The sequence below is a fragment of the Cetorhinus maximus genome, chromosome 29 (assembly GCF_964194155.1).
Source record: "Cetorhinus maximus chromosome 29, sCetMax3.hap1.1, whole genome shotgun sequence".
In the NCBI taxonomy this organism is placed as follows: Eukaryota; Metazoa; Chordata; class Chondrichthyes; order Lamniformes; family Cetorhinidae; genus Cetorhinus; species Cetorhinus maximus.
Window position 1 is genome coordinate 322,052 of NC_135907.1, and position 13,396 is coordinate 335,447.

At 48.1% G+C, this 13,396-nt stretch overlaps 1 protein-coding gene across 1 annotated transcript; it reads left to right on the forward strand.

Moving 5' to 3' along the window:
- Positions 1-606: 606 nt before the first annotated feature.
- On the forward strand, positions 607-9,183 carry LOC144669317 (uncharacterized). The gene is made up of 2 exons (XM_078531674.1): positions 607-673; positions 8,703-9,183. The coding sequence occupies exons 1-2, from the start codon at positions 666-668 to the stop codon at positions 9,181-9,183; spliced, it is 489 nt and encodes a 162-aa protein (XP_078387800.1). The 5' UTR covers positions 607-665.
- Positions 9,184-13,396: the final 4,213 nt, after the last annotated feature.

Here is a 13,396-nt window from a genome sequence, read left to right on the forward strand (position 1 = left end):
AGCAAGTGCCGCTTGATAGCACTGTTGATGACCCCTTCCATCACTTTGTTGATGATCGAGAGTAGAGTGATGGGGCAGTAATTGACAGGGCCGATAACCTTGGCAATATCCAGTGCCTTCAGCTTTTTCTTGATATAACATGGAGCGAATTGAATTGGCTGAAGATGAGCATCCGTGATGCTGGGGACTTCTGGAGGAGGCCGAGATGGATCATCCACTTGGCACCTCTGTCTGGTTGCAAATGCTTCAGTCTTGTCCTTTGCATTGATATGTGGGGCTCTCCCATCACTCAGGGTGGGGATATTTGGGAGCCTCCTCCTCCAGTGAGTTTTTGAATTGTCCAGCACCATTCACGACTAGATGTGGTAGGATTGCAGAGCTTGATCTGATCCTTTGGTTGTGGGATCGCTTAACTCTGTCTATTGTAGCAATGCTCCTGCTGGACTTGGTTACTGGAGTCAGTGGGAGCATTAATTAAATGGGTGACAGATGAGTTGTATCTGACACTCTATTGATTGACTGATACCCTCCAATAGAAGCTTTCTGTAGATCGCTGTGGTGCCCTTGCCCAATATCATCTCACGATTTGCATCTTTTCACATTTTCAGTTATGAAGATCTCACCAACAACTGTTTGGACACCAGTCCTGCAATTGACTGAAGCTGATGCCAGGGTAAGTCTTGAATTTCCTCCTGAAATCTTTCTGCTCTTGACCTCTTTGTCCTCCTTTAAGATGCTCCTTAAAACCTACCTCTTTGCAACAGCTCAACCTGGCTAGTTATTGTTGAGTCAATAAAAGCACATGGTGTGGAATTAAAACAGCCTGAAGTTTTTTTTTATTCATTCACGGGATGTGGGCTTCACTGGCTGGACCAGCATTTATTGCCCATCCCTAATTGCCCTTGAGAAGATGGTGGTGAGCTGCCTTCTGGAACCGCTGCAGTCCATGTGGTGTAGGTACACCCACAGTGCTGTTAGGGAGGGAGTTCCAGGGTTTTGACCCAGCGACAGTGAAGGAACGGCGATATATTTCCAAGTCAGGATGGTGAAGGGCTTGGATGGGAACTTCCAGGTGGTGATGTTCCCATCTATCTGCTGCCCTTGTCCTTCTATGTGGTAGAGGTCATGGGTTTGGAAGGTGCTGTCTAAGGAGCCTTGGTAAGTCCCTGCATTGCATCTTGTGCTTCGGAGGTGGAGGGAGTGAATGTTTAAGATGGTGGATGGGGCACCAGTCAAGCGGGCTGCTTTGTTCTGGACGGTGTCGAGCTTCTTGAGTGTTGGGGCTGCATTCATCCAGGCAAGTAGGGGGTATTCGATCACACTCCTGACTTGTGCCTTGTAGATGGTGGACAGGCTTTGGGGAGTCAGGAGATGTCATCAGTCTAAGCACTTTGACCTTTCATTAACCTTCAGTTCATACAAACAGGTGTTAACTGTCGGGGCAATGTTACACCGTGTAAATCCCTAAACCCATCTGAGGGTGGCACCTTGCAAGTATTTGGCAACAAAACCTTTGAAGGGATAAATGGCAAGTCACAGTGTATGACGAGAGGGTGGAGGACATGGCATTGGCTGCTCAATGCCTGGCACCTTCTGGCTCCAAACACAATGCCAAGGGAATCAGGCCTCATAATCCCTGTTTACAAACAGGCATTGCTGTGGAAGTGATGGGTCAGCAGTTGTCAACACTGGAGTTTGCATACTGGCACAGGCTGTAGGCACAATACAAACATCTCTCATGAGGGCTCACAATGTTGCAGGCCAGGCCAATTTTAAAGATGCATTCTTGACTTGTTATACATTCTCCTGCTATTGTCCCAAGATAAAATCGGCCTTCATTTCAAAGGTGTCTGAAGCTATGCATTATAAAACTAATACTGAATTTTCAATCAGTTTATGGCAGTGTCTAGTCCTGATACCTTTTCTCAACTGCTCAAATTTCACTCTTTCTCGATTAACCTGATCTTTAATCCCTGAGACTGACAAAACAGCTGACATTTATATCTGACCTTTAATGTCATAAAGTGTCCCAAGGTGCTTTTATTCTTTATCCTTTCCTGGGATGTGGGTGAACTGACAAGGCCAGCATTTGATGCCCATCCCTAATTGCCCTTGAACTGAGTGGCTTGCTCAGCCATTTCAGGGGGCAGTTAATAATCAACCACATTGCAGTGGGTCTGGAGTCACATGTAGGCCAGACCAGGTAAAGATGGCAGATTTCCTTCCCTAAACGGCATTAGTGAACCATTCACATTATAAAACAAAGAGCGACACTGTACCACATAGGAGATGTTAGGTCAGGTGACCAAAAGCTTGGTCAACCAGGCAGGTTTTAAGGAGTGTCTTAAAGGAGGAAAGTGAGGTAGAGAGGCGGAGAGGTGCAGGGAGGGAATTCCAGTGCTTGGGGCCCAGGCAACCAATGGTGGAGCTATTAAAATCAGGGTTACACAAGAAGTCAAAATTAGAGTAGTGCAGTTACCTCAGAGGGCTGTAGGTGTGAAGAAGATTACAGAGATAGTGAGGGGTGAGGCCATGGAGGGCATGGAAAAAAATTTTAAGATCGAGGCACTGCTTAGCTGGGAGCAAATGTAGGTCAGCGAATTCAGGAGTAATGGGTGAATAAGACTTGGTGAGAGTCAAAACATGGGCAGCAGAGTTTTATCTGACCTCAAGTTTATGGAGGGCAGAATGTTGGAGGCTAGTCAGGGGTTAGACACACAATGTGATCTCTTCCCTCCAGGGCAACATGATGGGGTTGGTCAGCCATGAGGGGGCAACACTGGAACTATTTGAGATCTGCAATAGGGTCAAACAGGGTTGTGTTCTGGCACTGACACTCTAGCATTTTCTGCTATTTGTTGGTAACATGTGCCTTCAGGTCATCTGCAGAGGGTGTCTACTTACATCCCAGAACTGACGGAAAGCCACACAACCTTACCTTTGTTTCAGCAGCAGCTGAGCCGAGGCGGGAGTGGAGTCAGACAATGCTACAGAGCTAGAAATAGGGGATCATAGTGACAGTGCAAATATGTGGTCAGAAGCTCGTGGAGTCAAAAATGACACCAAGGTTGTGAACAGTCTGGTTCAGTCTCGGGTGATTGCCAGGGAGAGGTATGGAGTCTGTAGCTAGGGAACAGAGTTTGCAACAGTGAACCAAGACAATAGCCTCGGTCTTCCCAATATTTAATTGGAAGACGTTTCTGCCCATCCGTTACTGGATGTTGGACAAGCAGCCTGATAACCCAGCTACAGAAGCCAAGAGAGGTGCAGGCCAAATATTGTCAGTGTACATGTGGAAACTGCCGTTCCATTTTTGGAGCATGAGAAGGTCAGCATGTAGATGAGAAATAGGCTTGAATCTTTGAGGACTGTAGAGGCAACAGTGTGGGAGGTCTTTTTGTGGTTTACAGTTTGTATATTCTACAGTAACGAGGATCAGGAAAGAAGGGTCCGAGAGTAATTGAGTTAAAAGGTTTAATTTAAAGGGATAAGTCATGGCAGGAGAGCTCAAAGCCATGGTGTGCCCCTCGTGCTCCATGTGGGAAGCCGGGAACATCTCCAATGCCCGGGACCAGCATGTGTGCAGGAAGTGTGTCCAGCTGCAGCTCCTGGAAGCTCGGGTTTCAGAGCTGGAACGGCAGCTGGGGACACTGTGGAGCATCCGTGAGTCTGAGAGCATCGTGGATAGCACGTTTAGAGAGGTGGTCACACTGCAACTGAAGGGACTTGAGGAAGGAAGGGAATGGGTGACCACCAGGCACTCCAAGAGAAACAGGCAGGTAGTTCAGGAGTCCCCTGGTGTCCCGCTCGCAAATCGGTATTCCACTTTGGAGGCTGATGAGGGCGCTGGTTCCTCCAGGGAGTGCGGACAGGGCCAAGTTTCTGGCACCACAAGCAGCATGTCTGTCCAGGAGGGGAGGAAGGGAGGAAGAGCAATAGTAATTGGGGATTCTATAGTCAGGGGAACAGATAGGCGCTACTGTGGCCGTCAATGTGACTCCAGGATGGTGTGTTTACCTCCCTGGTGCCAGGGTCTAGAATGTCACTGAATGGCTGTTGGGCATCCTGAAGGGGGAGGGTGATAAGGCAGAGGTCATGGTACATGTTGGTACCAATGACATAGGTAGAAAGAGGGATGAGGTCTTGCATCAAGAATTCAGGGAGTTAGGCAGTAGACTAAAAAGCAACACCTCTCGGGTTGTAATCTCTGGATTACTCCCAGTGCCACGTGCTAGTGAGCTCAGAAATAGGAGAATAGGGCAGATGAATACGTGGTTTAAGAGTTGGCGCAGGAGGGAGGGTTTTATATTCCTGGATCACTGGGACCGTTTCTGGGGAAGGTGGGACCTGTACAAGTGGGACGGTCTACATCTGAACCAGAGCGGGACTAACATCCATGCATGTGGGTTTGCTAGTGCTGTTGGGAGAACTTTAAACTAATTCGGCAGGGGGAGTGGACACAGAATGTTAGCAGAATAGGGACACATCATAATACAGTAAAACAATCAAGTCAGAGGGAGTACAGCTGCATTAAGCTTCAAGGGAGTAAGGCAAGGCTGGATGGCCTCTACTTTAATGCCAGGAGTATTACAGGTAAAACAGATGAGTTAAGGGTGAGGATTGACACATGGAATTGTGATATAATAGCCATCACTGAGACGTGGTTGAGGGAAGGGCAGGATTGGCAGCTCAACATTCCAGGATATAGAATCTTCAGGCGAGACAGGGGAGGGGGTAAAAGAGGAGGGGATGTTGCATTATTAGTTAAGGAGTCAGTTACTGCAGTAAGGAGAGACGATATCTTGGAGGGGGCATCGAATGAAGCTTTGTGGGTAGAGCTTAGGAATAAAAAAGGGGCAGCCACAATGTTAGGTGTTTATTATAGACCCCCAAATAGTCATCAGGAAATTGAGGAGCAAATATGTGCACAATTTGTGGAGATGTGTAAAAACAATAACAATAGGGTAATTATATTAGGTGATTTCAACTTTCCCAACATTAATTGGGATAGACATAGTGTTAAGGGCTTGGGTGGAGTGGATTTCTTGAAATGTGTACAGGAGAACTTTTTAGGTCAATATGTAGAGGGTCCAACAAGGGACGTCACAGTGCTGGACCTAATTCTTGGGAATGATGCCGGACGGGTGGCTGAGGTGGTGGTGGGCGAGCATTTTAGCAAAAGCGACCACAACATGGTGCAGTTTAAGTTTGTTATGGACAAAGAAATTGACAAGTTGCAAAAAAATGTTTTGGATTGGGGGAGAGTGGATTTTAGTAAAATAAGGCAGGATCTGGCCAAGGTAGACTGGGAACAGCTACTTGTGGGGAAATCTACAGAGGAGCAGTGGGGGGCGTTCAAAAAGGAAATGGGGAGGGTACAGACTCAACATGTTCCCTCTAGGGTGGTAGGAAGGAGTAACAAGCCCAGAGAACCTTGGATGACCAGAGATATTCAGGATACGATGAGAAGGAAAAGAGAGGCTTTTAGCAGGTACAAGGGGAGCAGATCAGCAGAGGCATTAGTGGAGTACAGAAAGTGCAGGGTGGAGCTTGAGAAAGCAATTAGGAGAGCAAAGAGGGGATATGAGAAAGCTCTGGCTGGTAAAAGTAGGGAAAATCCCAAGATATTCTATAAGTATATCAATGGGAAGAGGATAACCAGGGAAAGAGTAGGGCCCATTAGGGACCAAGGGGGCAATCTATGGGTGGAGCCAGAGTGATTGCTAGAGTGTTGAATGAATACTTCACATCTGTCTTCACCCAAGAGAATGAGGATGAAGGTATGGAACTCGGGGAGAGAGACTGCGAGGTTCTTAAGCAAATTGATATAGGGAATGACAAGGTATTGGAAGTGTTGGCAGGCTTAAAAATCTCCAGGCCCAGATGATTTGTGTCCCAGACTGCTGAGGGAGACAAGGGAGGAGATCACAGGGGCTCTGACCCAAATTTTTAATTCCTCTCTGGCCATGGGGGAGGTGCCAGAGGACTGGAGAACAGCTAATGTGGTTCCACTATTTAAGAAGGGTTGTAGAGATGAGCCAGGGAACTACAGACCAGTGAGTCTCACATCAGTGGTAGGGAAACTATTGGAGAAAGTTCTGAAGGAGAGAATCTATCTCCACTTGGAGAGGCAAGGTTTGATCAGGGATAGTCAGCATGGCTTTGTCAGAGGGAGGTCATGCCTAACAAATTTGATTGAATTTTTTGAGGTAACCAGATGTGTAGATGAGGGTAGTGCAGTTGATGTAGTTTATATGGATTTCAGCAAAGCCTTTGACAAGGTCCCACATGGGAGACTTATAAAGAAGGCAAAGGCACATGGGATACAGGGTAATTTGATAAGGTGGATTCAAAATTGGCTTAGTTGTAGGAGACAGAGGGTGAGGACGGAAGGATGCTTTAGTGACTGGAAACCAGTGTCCAGTAGCGTACCACAGGGATCTGTGCTGGGTCCCCTATTATTTGTCATTTATATAAACAACATAGATGACTATGTGGGGGGTAGGATTAGTGACAAAATGATTGGCTGGGTGGTTAACAGTGAGGTTGAGTGTCTTGGGCTACAGGAAGATATAGACGGGATGGTAAAATGGGCAGATAAGTGGCAGATGGAATTTAACCCTGAAAAGTGTGAGGTGATACACTTTGGAAGGAGTAATTTGACAAGGAAGTATTCAATGAACGGCATGACACTAGGAAGTTCTGGGGAACAAAGGGACCTTGGCGTGTGTGTCCATAGGTCTCTGAAGGCAGAGGGGCATGTTAGTGGGGTGGTGAAAAAGGCATATGGGACACTTGCCTTTATCAATCGAGGCATAGATTACAAAAGTAGGGAGGTCATGTTGGAGTTGTATAGAACCTTGGTGAGGCCACAGCTGGAGTACTGTGTGCAGTTCTGGTCGCCACATTATAGGAAGGATGTGATTGCACTGGAGGGGGTGCAGAGGAGATTCACCAGGATGTTGCCTGGGATGAAACAGTTAAGTTATGAAGAGAAGTTGGATAGACTTGAGTTGTTTTCGTTGGAGCAGAGAAGACTGAGGGGTGACCTGATCGAGATGTACAAGATTATGAGGGGTATGGACAGGGTGGATAGGGAGCAGCTGTTCCCCTTGGTTGAAGGGTCAGTCACAAGGGGGCATAAGTTCAAGGTGAGGGTCAGGAGGTTTAGGGGGGATGTGAGGAAAAATTTTTTTACCCAGAGGGTGGTGACGGTGTGGAATGCACTGCCTGGGAGGGTGGTGGAGGCGGGTTGCCTCACATCCTTTAAAAAGTACCTGGATGAGCACTTGGCACATCATAACATTCAAGGCTATGGGCCAAGTGCTGGTCAATGGGATTAGGTAAGTAGGTCAGGTGTTTCTCACGTGTCGGTGCAGACTCGATGAGCCGAAGGGCCTCTTCTGCACTGTAATTCTGTGATTCTGTGATTGTGTGATTGTGTGATTCTGTGAGCAGGATTCGATGTGATTCTCTGGCTATGATTGGATAGATAAGAATGAAACCAGGTGCGAGCAGTCCCACCCAGCTGGACAACAGTCAAGGGGTGTTGGTGGAGGATGGTGTGGTCAACCGTGTCGAAGGCTGCAGACAGGTCGGGGAGGGACAAAATACCTTGTTCGAGTTGCCGCTCACTGGAGCTGATAATCCCTGATCTTGGTGTTAACATCAGCTGTGGATCAGTGGGCAATACTCTCACATCTGAGTGGAGGAGGCTGTCCCACTCCAGCAACTTGAGTACAAAAGCCTCAGTGTAGCGCCAAGGGCATGCTGCATTGTGGGAAGTGCTGTCTTTCAGATGAGATGTTAAGCCAAGGCCCTGACTACTCCTGAGGTGCACATACAAGATGCAGTTGGACTTTTTGACGAAGAGCAGGGAGATCTCCTCAATGTTCACTTCTTAACCAAGAGCTAAAAACAGATGGGTTCGGTCACTATCACATGACTGTTTGTGGGATCTTGTTGTGCACAAATGGGTCATTGGGTTTCCTACATTCCACAATTGACCACACTATTTGAAGAGTCTGCTCCTCAACCTTTGTCTGCACTTCAGACCCATGTTCCTGATCTTTGGGAAGCCGGGATGGATGAATGGGGCAGCCAGATCAGGAGACCCCCTCATGGGACCGGACATGGTGACCACCCATTAGGAGGTGCCTGAATGGTCTCTCCGCTGCGGCTGTGTACACACCAGGGCGTCGCTGTGGAAGGAACACACAGGGTGAAATTTTACGACCGTGGGATTATACATTCCCGCTGAAGCCAGTGGGGTTTAGAACGTCTCGCCGCATTTTACAGCCCTGTCTCTGCCGAAACGGGCCTGTGAAATCCTGCCCTGTGTGTTCGCCAGTGAGTTCCCAAACTTCCCAAACAACGGACACCAGAGGGTCTGGAATACATTGTCAGCATTAAGAATCACACCTTGCTTCACTTGTCAGCTTCCTTTAGTTTTTCCTGTGAATTGGAGGGTATTGTTTAAAGGGACACTTTAGTTCATTTGACCTGTACCCTCCTATTTGGCTTTATGAAAGAGTTGGAACTTCAAAATAAAAGTTTCATTAGCTGTAAAGCGCGTTGTGATGTCCTGTGTTTGTGACAGGCAAATCTCTGTCTCCCCCTTTCTTTAATGAGAACATCTGCACAAACAAAGCCCTGAGGTTTACTTTTCTTAACGTAGACTTTAACATTCTTTATCTCCGCAGAATCAGGAGTTACCACAGGACCAGCGGTTACCACGGGACCAGCGGTTACCACAGGACCAGCGGTTACCACAGGACCAGCGGTTGCCACGAGATCAGCGGTTACCACGGGACCAGCGGTTACCACGGGACCAGCGGTTGTCACGGGACCAGTGGTTACCACGGGACCGGCGGTTGCCAGGGGACCAGCAGTTGCCAGGGGACCAGCGGTTGCCAGGGGACCAGCGGTTGCCAGGGGACCAGCGGTTACCACGGGACCAGCAGTTGCCAGGGGACCAGCGGTTACCACGAGACCAGCGGTTGCCACGGGACCAGCAGTTGCCAGGGGACCAGCGGTTGCCAGGGGACCAGCGGTTGCCAAGGGACCAGCGGTTACCACGGGACCAGCGGTTGTCATGGGAACAACAGCCGAGGAATCCGGGTTTGTCACCACAGCAGCTGTTGCCACAACAGGAGCAGTTGCCATGGACGCAGCAAATTCTAGAGGAAACCCTAGTGCAATATTCCACCTTAGACCTGGTAGCAATGGAGAAAAAGAGAAAGAGAAGATAACATCTGCAACAGGGCCTCGGTTTCAATGTTGTGTTTGGGATTTGCTTTAGTTTTGTGTCAGGGATCCATTCAGTATTGGATTGTTTAGAAGATTTCACATTTATATAACTAATTTTCCCAATGCCTCATCTCCACTGATTCTTCTCTGTCCATTCACATAATGTCTATGTTCACTGACCAGCCGCCTGGGCCCAGGCTTGTGTTGTCGCTGCTCTGTAACTCACAACTTGCATTTATATAGTGCCTTTGAAAAGAGAAATATCAAAGGTTCCTTCGCTGAAGTGTGGAGAAAATGGACATTGGGGCAGAGGGATTATCGGAATGGACACGGGGCAGAGGGATTATCGGAATGGACACGGGGCAGAGGGATTATCGGAATGGACACGGGGCAGAGGGATTATCAGAATGGACATTGGGGCAGAGGGATTATCGGAATGGACATTGGGGCAGAGGGATTATCGGAATGGACATTGGGGCAGAGGGATTATCAGAGTGGACATTGGGGCAGAGGGATTATCGGAATGGACATTGGGGCAGAGGGATTATCAGAGTGGACATTGGGGCAGAGGGATTATCGGAATGGACACTGGGGCAGAGGGATTATCAGAATGGACATTGGGGCAGAGGGATTATCGGAATGGACACTGGGGCAGAGGGATTATCGGAATGGACACTGGGGCAGAGGGATTATCAGAATGGACATTGGGGCAGAGGGATTATCGGAATGGACACTGGGGCAGAGGGATTATCGGAATGGACACTGGGGCAGAGGGATTATCGGAATGGACATTGGGGCAGAGGGATTATCGGAATGGACATTGGGGCAGAGGGATTATCGGAATGGACACTGGGGCAGAGGGATTATCGGAATGGACACTGGGGCAGAGGGATTATCGGAATGGACACTGGGGCAGAGGGATTATCGGAATGGACATTGGGGCAGAGGGATTATCAGAGTGGACATTGGGGCAGAGGGATTATCAGAATGGACACGGGGCAGAGGGATTATCAGAATGGACACGGGGCAGAGGGATTATCAGAATGGACATTGGGGCAGAGGGATTATCAGAGTGGACATTGGGGCAGAGGGATTATCAGAATGGACATTGGGGTAGAGGGATTATCAGAATGGACATTGGGGCAGAGGGATTATCAGAATGGACACGGGGCAGAGGGATTATCAGAATGGACACGGGGCAGAGGGATTATCAGAATGGACATTGGGGCAGAGGGATTATCAGAGTGGACATTGGGGCAGAGGGATTATCAGAATGGACATTGGGGTAGAGGGATTATCAGAATGGACATTGGGGCAGAGGGATTATCGGAATGGACGCTGGGGCAGAGGGATTATCGGAATGGACATTGGGGTAGAGGGATTATCGGAATGGACACTGGGGCAGAGGGATTATCGGAATGGACATTGGGGCAGAGGGATTATCAGAATGGACACTGGGGCAGAGGGATTATCAGAATGGACACGGGGCAGAGGGATTATCAGAATGGACACTGGGGCAGAGGGATTATCAGAATGGACACGGGGCAGAGGGATTATCAGAATGGACACTGGGGCAGAGGGATTATCAGAGTGGACACGGGGCAGAGGGATTATCAGAATGGACACTGGGGCAGAGGGATTATCAGAATGGACATTGGGGCAGAGGGATTATCAGAATGGACATTGGGGCAGAGGGATTATCAGAGTGGACACGGGGCAGAGGGATTATCAGAATGGACACTGGGGCAGAGGGATTATCGGAATGGACATTGGGGTAGAGGGATTATCAGAGTGGACATTGGGGCAGAGGGATTATCAGAATGGACACGGGGCAGAGGGATTATCAGAATGGACATTGGGGCAGAGGGATTATCGGAATGGACACTGGGGCAGAGGGATTATCAGAATGGACACTGGGGCAGAGGGATTATCGGAATGGACATTGGGGCAGAGGGATTATCAGAGTGGACACGGGGCAGAGGGATTATCAGAATGGACACGGGGCAGAGGGATTATCAGAATGGATGCTGGGGCAGAGGGATTATCGGAATGGACATTGGGGCAGAGGGATTATCAGAATGGACATTGGGGCAGAGGGATTATCAGAATGGACATTGGGGCAGAGGGATTATCAGAATGGACATTGGGGTAGAGGGATTATCAGAGTGGACACGGGGCAGAGGGATTATCAGAGTGGACACTGGGGCAGAGGGATTATCGGAATGGACATTGGGGCAGAGGGATTATCGGAATGGACACTGGGGCAGAGGGATTATCAGAATGGACATTGGGGCAGAGGGATTATCAGAATGGACATTGGGGTAGAGGGATTATCAGAATGGACATTGGGGTAGAGGGATTATCAGAGTGGACACTGGGGCAGAGGGATTATCGGAATGGACACTGGGGCAGATGGATTATCGGAATGGACACTGGGGCAGATGGATTATCAAGCCACCTATCTAACATCCAGTACTGGATGAACAGAAACTTTCTCCAATCAAATAGAAACAATGTTCAGGGGTACGGGGAAAAGGCAGGGCAATGGCACTAGGTCATAATGCTCATCTGGAGTGTTGGTGCAGATAGGATGGGCTGAATGGCCTCCTTTTGTGCCGTTAAGATTCGGTGATTCTGTGAAATACTGGGAAGGTGGAAGCCATTGTTTTCTGCCCCAGCTCCTAATTCCATTCCCTATAGCTTCTGACTCCATCCCTTTCCCTGGCAACAGCCTGGGATTAACCCAGTGTGTTCACACACTTGGTGTCCCATTTGAGCCCGAGATGAGCTTCCAATCTCATATTTGCATCAACACTAAGACCACCTATTTCCATCTCCGTAACATTGCCGAACTTCACTTGCCTCAGCTCATTGGCTGCTGGTACCCTCATTCCTGCCTTCGCTACCTCTAGAATCGATTATTCCAAAGCGCTCCTGGCTGCTCTCCCACTTTACCTTCTGTAAAGCTAAAGTCACCCAAAATTCTACTGCCCTGTCTTAACGTACACCGCTCCAGGCAGGGAGTAGTAGAGAGGTTAATGGCGATGGCCCCAATGCATATTTGGAAAGGGAACTGCGCACATACTCAGTTAGCACAGGAGTCATTGACAGGCCTGTGGAACCCAACCTGGTGGACTCTTCAATGAAGACAGCGGAGACTAAAAGCACAGAGATGGAGAACAGGCTCATGATTTGATATTGCCCCTTTACACAAAGTGCTAAATGTTAAAAATGTCTCCCCTTGGTGAGTGTCTGCACTAAGTAAACCACACCCAAGAAGGCCAGTGATTCCGTGTCTGTTTATTTCTGTTATTTAATTGTAGAAAGTCATTGGATTTCTGCACAATCCACTCCATCACTGACAGTACACGTGTTATGTGTCTCCACATTAAAAGCACATCCATTATAAATGCAATCATTTTGTTTGACAAATGAGAATGAACAGAAACATACGACAGCTGTACAACATTTCTCACCTCGTATACTAAACATCTCTCAAAATCTCCAGAACACAAAGTCTTGTGATTTGTCATCTAGAGTTTACACGATCGATAGTCAACGTTACTAAATGAAATGAACGATGTAAAAGAAAGTGAGCATTCTGTTGTGGGCAATATTGGAGATTAAGACATGCCCCAGTGAGTTAACCACTGACACAACCTCCCCCTGATGCAAACAGGCTGTTAATTGGGCTTTAGAGCTGATCTTAGCCTAACACAACCCTTTCTTACACTTGTACAATGCAGTCAGACACAATTCCCAACTGTATTTAATTCTAATCAAGCACAGGTGAAGCAAAATGCTCCTCATTCAATCCCATTCTATAGAATTTCAATCCACCCTTTCTAAACACTTAACTCTGAAACAAACATATATCACCCTGCAGTTAATTACATCTCTGTTACTGAGGAAACCGATTATCACGTGTCTAGTGCAACTGAGCTGCCTGTACATTGACAAGGATTTGCAAACGATTCTGTCTGATGGGCTAGATTTTTCTGCCTAACGTGAATTTACTGCCGGTTTTTGAGAGATTGTCACTCAGCAGTGCCCAGTGCGTTGATGTTTTCTTGAGGTCTAAGTGGGGATCAAAGTCAGGCTCAAAGGCAGAATCTCGAGATGGTTCATTTGCCAATGAGAATGAGGT